Source organism: Micropterus dolomieu, linkage group LG11, assembly GCF_021292245.1.
Source record: "Micropterus dolomieu isolate WLL.071019.BEF.003 ecotype Adirondacks linkage group LG11, ASM2129224v1, whole genome shotgun sequence".
Lineage (NCBI taxonomy): Eukaryota > Metazoa > Chordata > Actinopteri > Centrarchiformes > Centrarchidae > Micropterus > Micropterus dolomieu.
Genome location: NC_060160.1, coordinates 16,198,811 through 16,207,504, shown reverse-complemented (window position 1 = coordinate 16,207,504; position 8,694 = coordinate 16,198,811). Strand labels below are relative to the sequence as shown.

At 38.8% G+C, this 8,694-nt stretch overlaps 1 protein-coding gene across 1 annotated transcript; it reads right to left on the bottom strand.

Annotated features, from left to right (window-relative positions):
• Positions 1-20: 20 nt before the first annotated feature.
• Positions 21-4,412, bottom strand: LOC123978469 (serine protease HTRA2, mitochondrial-like). Its single transcript, XM_046061698.1, has 8 exons — positions 3,741-4,412; positions 3,035-3,239; positions 2,056-2,250; positions 1,836-1,868; positions 1,457-1,565; positions 1,267-1,336; positions 1,081-1,176; positions 21-514 (listed from the first exon to the last, which is right to left on the bottom strand). The coding sequence occupies exons 1-8, from the start codon at positions 4,202-4,204 to the stop codon at positions 349-351; spliced, it is 1,338 nt and encodes a 445-aa protein (XP_045917654.1). The 5' UTR covers positions 4,205-4,412; the 3' UTR covers positions 21-348.
• Positions 4,413-8,694: the final 4,282 nt, after the last annotated feature.

The following is an 8,694-nucleotide window of genomic DNA, read 5'->3' as shown; positions in this document are numbered from 1 at the left end:
TAAGAAAACAAAGCATAGTGTAGAGGTAGAAGACATTTTTTATGGTACTGAGAAAAACAGGAAAAAACACTGTTTAAGTCTTTAGGTGCTGGTAGGCTCATGATGGTCCAAAGTATGAATTTGAGAATGGACCTTGAAATCATTGTGTAGATAACAGCCATCAACAGAGAAACACTGCTGTAGCGAAGTTTAAACAGAACTGATAAATATGGCTTTTATAATAAACACGGTTTTTCAAACTGCAAACACATTTTCATTTAACCACGGTCACTATCAGGTTTCACAGTTTTCTTGTCTTGTGTACACAAACTAATCACATCTGTCCATCAGGCTAACGTGAGGTTAGTATCACTCTGTGAACTCTGGAGTCATTTGCAGATGAAGCACCTCGTTTCCTCTCTGCACCACCATGGTGATTTTGTCGCTGCTGCGGACGGCCTGGTAGATCTCCTCTGAGGTGTTGACCTTCACTCCATTAATCTCCACCACGATGTCTCCTGGTAGCATGCCAGCTCTGAAACACGTACGACAGGACTGCGGGTTAGCAGCGACAAATACTAGCCTTACTCCTTATCTACTATTTTAATGTCCATGCAACAAGTACATAAAAAAACAAACTTACTGGAAAATTCCATAAATAATACATATAGACATTATATAATACAATGTGTGTGAATGTCTATCTCAAATCAGTACTATAACTATTACCAGAAAATGTGCATTTGGGTCAGTGTACTACCTGGCTAACTTAACATTTAAAAAGCACTGTCAACACATTTTCATAATGACTCAAAATGATGTCCATTAAATTTATAGATTTCATTAATATGGGAATACCCTGCTGTATAAGTAGCATAGCCAAAAACATTTCAACCTTCAAAAAAAACTTCCTACATAAATTTCTTTACACCAGACATATCCTGCAATGTCTATTTGACACAGCAGCCTCATGTCAGTCTGTAGGAATACAACCACAAATACAGGCATTAGATATAAATATTAAGTGGCTGAATGGAAACAAAGCCTCCTACACTAAGAAGGATCTTTCACCATTCATCCACAGCTGCTTGGTCTCCTTACCGGTCGGCCGGGGAGCCCATGATCACTCTGTGAATCAGGATGCCGTGCGTCACGTCTGGGAAGGATGGGTCTCTCAGCTTCAACTCTGCAATGATGCTGAAGCAAAGGGACGAAACAGAACCACACATGGCTTTGGTGCCAGCACTTCACTCAGTTTATATAATACTGCAGGAATTTATCATTTACCTCTGTGTCAGCGTCAGCATCATTACACCGATGTACCGCCGCTTCATCTCTGACTCACCAAACCAAGAATCTTGAAAGAAGATGCACAAAAATGGGATATGTAAAAATAATTTCATTAATATGAGAATAATTGGATGCTACAATGGAAGACGGGGGGGGGTTTGATTTTTGATTCTTAGCCTGTTCTTACTCTTCTTTTTTGCTGCTTGATGAAGAAAGAGCTTCAAGCGATCGGACGGAATAGCAAATGAGATCCCTGCAGTGACCTTCATGGTGTTTATTCCGATGACTTCACCATCCTAATTAGATGAGAGATAACACATTCGGATAACGTGTTGTGCACCAACATATTATTAGATGATTTTTCTAGTAGCTAGGAAGCAACATGTAAACACATAAAAACATCGATACAAATCACACATCACCACCCACACTCAAAACTATCACTCTAAATATCCTGTAACAATAGACAAAAGGTTGCAACAATTTTGTTAAACTCACATTAGTCAGAACAGGTTTTGTGACATGTGAATATAATGATTAACATTTAAACAGGACCTGTGACTCACCAAGTTAATCAGGGGACCTCCAGAATTTCCAAACTGCAAAACATATCAGTCACACATGATGTCAAGAAGCATAAGACGAGACATTTCTGAGTCACAGTGAATTCTTTACACTGGCAATTTTTCCTAACCCGATCCAGTAAACACATTTGTTCCTAACATTAACAATATTATTTGTTGTTAAAACAGACAGAACACATCTACATTTTTAAATATTCCTCACATCAATGGTTGCATCAGTCTGGATATAGTCCATGTTGGAGTTGGACAGGCCCAGCTCCTTGCTGCCTCTCTGTACTGAGCTGACGATTCCTGACGTGATTGTATTCCGTAAAGAGAACGGGCTCCCCATGGCGACTACAAACTCTCCTTGCCGAACATCAGATGATTGACCGAGGGTGAGCGTGGGTAAAGGATTCTATGTGTCAGGGGAGAGGAACGGAGAGAAAGAGCAGTTCAACAGTACATCCTCACTGATCGCTGGTCATTCACACTATTGGAGAATAAAGCTTTCTATTTTATCTTATGATTTGATCATGCAAGTGTCCTGCTATTGTAAAGATGTGGGCTCAGCCTTTAGTTCTTCTATGACAGTACTGCTTTAAAAAAAATAAATAAATAAATGTTATTCTGATTAGCAAACCAGCACGCCAAGACTCAGGCAACAGATACAGTCATTGTCGTAAAGGAGGTTTAATTGAGGCTATAAGAAGTTAAACGGTCTGAAGTATGTGAGAATTATGACCTTGAGACTGCTTTTCTATACTGTACATTAAAGCAAGCTTGTTGCCCTCTAACAGATAAGCGATACATGGCTGCACAATATCTTAAAATGCATATTAATCAGCCACAATGATGTTTAAGGTTGTCTCTTTAAAATGCCAGAATAGTTGCCATTTTTGATCACTTTGTAGTCTCATTAGTGCATTTCCCTCCTTATTTGCTGAAATCCTATTATATATTATAAATAATGTTATTATAAATCATCACCTGTTGTCAACCACTAGACATTACCCTGGTTTCACGTGTGTGAAGAAACCACTCGTGTCCTTCTCTTGTCTTTGAATTTTCTGATTTGGTCTGTTGCTGTGATGATCTGCTGATAAGTAGTCTTGGTGCTTTAACCACTAGCAATGGAGGCACAGCAAAATCAAATATAACCATACACTTCCTTTAACAGATTACTGTAGATTGCTGCTCACCCTCGCAGTGATTTTGATGGTGGCGATGTCTGCCACTGGGTCGACGTGTTGCACAGTGGCATTGTACATGTCTCCGTTGGTGAGCTTCACACGGACACCTCTCTTGTTGGCCACGACGTGAGCATTGGTGACAATGAGACCATCACTGCTGATAATGAAACCAGAGCCATTTGACACTGGGACTTCTCTTCCTGAAAATGGGTGTCTGTAAGACAGTAAAAGTAGTTGATCTTAATTCAGGCTGGAAGGAAAATGTCTTTTGGGTTAATCCACAGGTACACAGAGAAGAAAACCTTCAGCTCCAACAACAGCAGGGAGGCAGGACCCACCTTACAGCCCTCATCATGCGATTTGATGATGTGTTTTAGTAGAGCACACTCCCATATTCACACACAAAGTTAATTACATTACCACAAACCAGTCTAAATGGTTTAGTGATAAGTGTAGAATTAGTTGATTAGATTATTTGACAGAAAATAACCTGTTTGACAAAAAAAAAAATGTTTTATGTTTCACATCATTAAAATTAAATGCTTTGGACTTTCAGTTGCTGGTATTATTTAAGAAATGTGTGCGCTCTGTTCTTTATGATGGACCTTTGTCATGTTACATGGTAAATGATTAATTTAAATTGATACCAAAAGTAATTGTTGCTATGAGCTTGCCGCTTGAACTATTCCGTATGGCACTTTTCCAGTCGACTCACCTGCCCACGATTTCAATGTACACGACAGCTGGAGAGGACTTTTCGACCACATCTGCAATAAAGTTGTATTTATACCGGGGGCTGTCAGGTTTAAAAGGAGCAGCACACTGAGCTGATGGCAGAACGAGCTCAAGAAAGCGCCCGGATATCGAGACTCTTCTGTCCTTTGCTTTCTCGTCTCTCTGACTGTCCAGAAACACCGCACCACAGAGTCCCAATCCCACAGAGACCGACTTGATCAGAGGAGAGCTGCTGCTTCTGTCCCGACCATCTTCTCTTTCCCACTCCACCGGGGGTCCCCCGGCCAGCCTTGTGTTCCCCTCTGCTCCGCTGTGGTGACATATCACAGCAGATGACACCCGGCTGACTGTCCTCTCTGCTAAACATTTAAATTCACGGTTCTGACAGCCGCTGTTTCTCCTTAGTGCTGAGAGAAAGGACCTTCTGACAGGAGTTGCTGCCATGTTGCATCACTTCGGCCACACAGTTCAGGAGTTTTTGGACAGCTTAACACCACTTTATATCCAAATATATTTACAGGATGAACGGTCCACTCTGTAGTACTTGTAACAGTCACACTGTCCAATAAATAAAATACAGAACAAATGTCTCTTGAGTTTTACCGTCATCTACTCCGGACACAGATCCACCATCTTGCCATTGAGCAACACCGGAAGTTTTACTTAAATGCGAGCATGCGCAGTAGCTATATAGTGCGTTGTAGTTCTTCTTGTAAGTTTTACAGCTATTTAAACGTTACTTGTTGTATGGTCGTATTACTGCCCTCCACAGGAATAAAAACCACCACCTACTAATAAACCTGTATTGTGCATTAACCGAATATCTGACGTTGAAATACAATGATGTAGAAGTCTCCCCCCAGCATTCAGAATCGTATATATATCTATAAATCGTATCATAAATGCCAAGGTTGCGCCGCTGATGGCTGCCAAGGTGTTTTGGTGCGCATTGTTTTGTCTAATTTTATTTGTGAATTTAGCTCTTTCCCCTAACTTTGATGTAAGATTTCCCATTTCTTCACTTCACTTATACTGCGAGACTACTTCTGACACTACTTGTACTATGAACTACATTTACTCCAAACTAATTTACTAAACTAAATAAAAATCAATATTAAAATGCTTAATGGTAGGTAGGAGTATTGTCACAATATAACGTTAAAGAGTGAAATTGAGTGTAACTCCCTTCTGCTACATAGCAGACAAATTTATGTTGACATCCAGAAAAGAATAGACCTACACAAAATATGTATTTAGCCTGATAGCAGTTTTATTAAATAGAAATTAAAATCACAATTATAATATCAAGAACTGAGCAAGGCCATGATAAACCTGCATTCCCAATATAAAGTCTCAGTCATCGCTCCTGTAGAGCAGCACAACAGCAGACAGAAGGAAAGACAAAGTGCGGTAGCAGCATGACAGGCCGGGCCACAAATGAACAAAGATTGGAACAAAGTGCCCTGTTAATTTCTGATACTTAATTTCTGTAGGCTTATTTTTTCCCTCTCTTTCTGCTGTTGTGCTCCTCTGGAAAGACATTTTTTATCAGTAAGTAGCCATATCATTACATTATCTCATCCATAAAACTACTGAGGTGGCCTGGTGGTGCTAAAGGTTTCTGAGGGGAAACCCTACATACAATAACAGCAAGAGCCAAAAAAGGACAAATACAAAACAAGAAATAAATATACATATTGAAAAGTAAAAATAGCTAATGTAAAATAATGTTAGAACATGGTGACAACATGAAACAAATTCAGGAAGGAAATGAAAAAAAATAAAAGCATTAATCAAACCAAAGATAATGTGAGGGCAGTTTCAAAATAATCACTCGCAGCACTGAAACCACAAAAAGACACATCATTACTTTTAAACATCTTTAGATGTAGACACTGACCTTAGTGCGGTAGTATTTAAGTAAAAGCCGGAAGGAGATTTATTTAACTTCATTAGGTATATGGCTTAAGCTCTAATGTTTGTTTACTAAATGTTTCGACATAAATAAAATTTAAAAAAGGGAAACGCTTTAAGCCTGTGCGGAGGATTTGGCGTGGAGGTTTAGAGCTATGTGGAGAGAGTGAACTAACGGTGGTCGGGAAACATAGTAGGATCCAACTTTTGTTTGGCGGATCTGCATAAACTGTACTGTGAATTTAACATGTCAAATAGTTCAGATGGGGATGAGATGGAGTGGATGATGTCCAGATCTGTGAGACTGAAAAGGGATTTGAGAGAAAGAGATAGAAGAAAAAGTTGGTCGGAACATAGCAAGACCGGCGAGGGAAGTAATATCTATGTTGACCGGGAGACCATCGCTTGGTGCATTAACGTTCCTGAACCCCACACATCTCACAAGTCCACATCAGGTAAGCGCATATCTAATGTTTAATTGTACCAAATTTGTAGACATCTATCGTTTATTGACATTGTCTAACATTATATGCAGTCAAAGACTATACACACACACGTGTTTCAATACCATTTTATACTGACAAATGCACAATATCCAAGCTCTATAGAAATAGGATAAGTTACTTCGCTAGCATAAATGATAACTTTATCACCAGAAAAAAAGGGTGCAAAATGATTACTCAACATAAGAGTCTGATGTTGATTCAATGAAATTAGCGTTGACAGCAGAATGTTGATTCAATATAGTTTCAATAATGTTTGCTATCTGGGAGGAGAGTTACCAGTTGATAAGAAGTTGGTTGCAAACCGAAAAAAAAGTTTCAGTTAATCAAACTTGTAATTGTCTCATCCTTGCTTTTACACATAAAAGCACTCCACTGACTGCTGGAAAACTAGGGAGAAACCGCCTGAAGCCCAGCACTTGAAAGTTATTTTAAATAAAAATGAATAAAATGTTGTCTGGATCATCTAAAGTTACAAACCAAGTAACACAAGCACATTTACATCCCTCTCCCTTGTTTCGACTTTACCTTTTGACTCATTGTATCATAAAGACAGACACCATATTCAGTCATTTATGTACTGGCATCACAATCATTCATTAGTTTATTCAATTCAAAGCTTCACAAACCAAATCAGTGATGCCATTATAATCACTTTGCCTGTTTTACATTTATTTTACACTTGATGGCACACTAGAGCAAATGAAGCACCATGAAGCTTCGGCCCATGAGTGAACCAATTGGAAAGCTTCAATGCTTCATGAAGCTTCGTCTCGCCATCACTATGAATTATTATCGGTTAATGTTAGATTTTCTATTGATATTGGTCTACTCGCACCTGGTCACTTTACAATGGTGAGCTATCACCACCATGACTTAAACTCATGTCGCCACTCTGTTACTAGCCACCCTAACAATCAAATTCTCTGAGGTGCCAGTGCTAAAATAAATGTTTCAAAACACCAGATATGACCATCTTTATTTTGCAAATGTGGCATAATGGACCAGGAAGGGGGGAATTGAATGAAATTCAAACTACGCCACCTAGGAAATTGCACCCCAGGAAATATTTAAATCTCGATCATTTGAAGGACAAAAGAGAAAAAAGGCACACAGGAACATTACTGATGAGGTAGAGGCGCGTTTCAAAATATACCAATATGTATTTATTTTTAATAACAGGGATAGGAATTGCTGAAAATGAAACAGCAATAAGAACTATGATAAAAAACAGTAGGTAATAGAATTTCTATAAATATCCCGCTGTATCTTATTTGACCAGAACAAAGTATTACTTATTTATGAAACAGGTAAGAAGTTCTCCTTCCATGTAGGCCTACATTTACTAATTTGGCAGACACTACTATGCGGAAAAAGTCACGTGAAAAAGAACATTCTTTCTACTATTCGAACCCAGCCCTCCTGAATGTGGGACGGTAAAACTGCCGCAGTACTACCGTGTAGCTGTGTTCTGCAGAGAGTAATCCACTATTACTAAGCATCTCTTTTGATGTCAACTTTTGGCTTTTGTATTAGGCCTGAAACCTACGGGCCACCGTACAATAGGCCTAACATGAAGAGTATGGCTATAAACATGTAGCCTATGAAATAGACTTAGTGCAAAGTCGTCTTTCCCTGCTAGGCTACAGATGTGTTTTGTGGTCCCTTGAAAAGAGCGTGTTTTTATATCTGCAAAGAATAGTTTTACACCGCCATGTAGGCTATTGTTAATCAAGAAAACATTTTTTCCCCCCATTCGGTAAAAATTTACTTTGAATTTTGGAATTGATTAGAATTGTTTCTCTCCAATAAATACTTTTGTTTGGACTTTTAAACTGTTGTATGTGCAGGGGAGAGCGGGGTAAGTTGTGTCGTGTATAAGTTGTCACACTGCTCATAACTCCAACACTAGAGGCTCTATGTCAAAAATCAGATAGCCATTTTGTGTGACTTCTTTTTCTATGTTCAACTTCCTGTTGTGTCAAGGTCACTCTAATCTGAGGTGAGCACAATTTTATTATTTGTTTGCTTCAAAAGTAAAACATTTGCACTTTACATTTTATGTATTCCAACCTTATTATTAGGTATGAATGTTCAAAATGATAACTTTGCACAAAGTAGAGGAGACAATAATGTGTCTTGATATTTCAGCTGAAGTGCTAAGTTAAGCCAACCTTGAGATTTAGCCAACATTAGCACACATGTCAGTTTGGGGCAAGTTGTCTCAATGACTTTGGGGCAAGTCGTCACGTAATTAGTTGCCCCAGTACAACAACACATAGAACATGCTCAAAAAAAAAAAAAACCTATGTGAAATTGTGTAAGTACCTCTGACACAAGTATTAAATGATACTGTAAACAGAATATTATGCACTGTAGTTTACAGCAGCAGCCATATGCCTGGACAAGACTGAATTCATGACAGTATATACGGTCTTATACCGTAGGCATGTAGTATTTTAGTAGACACACACACACACACACACACACGTTATTAATTTAGTTAGGCAACAAAGG

Excerpts from the sequence above, each read along its gene's own strand:
- LOC123978469 (XM_046061698.1), bottom strand. The coding sequence starts at position 4,204 with ATGGCAGCAACTCCTGTCAGAAGGTCCTTTCTCTCAGCACTAAGGAGA. Across the intron at positions 3,240-3,740 it reads TACATTGAAATCGTGGGCAG|ACACCCATTTTCAGGAAGAG; the intron begins GTGAGTCGACTG and ends ACTGTCTTACAG. Across the intron at positions 1,869-2,055 it reads AGACTGATGCAACCATTGAT|TTTGGAAATTCTGGAGGTCC; the intron begins GTGAGGAATATT and ends TATGTTTTGCAG.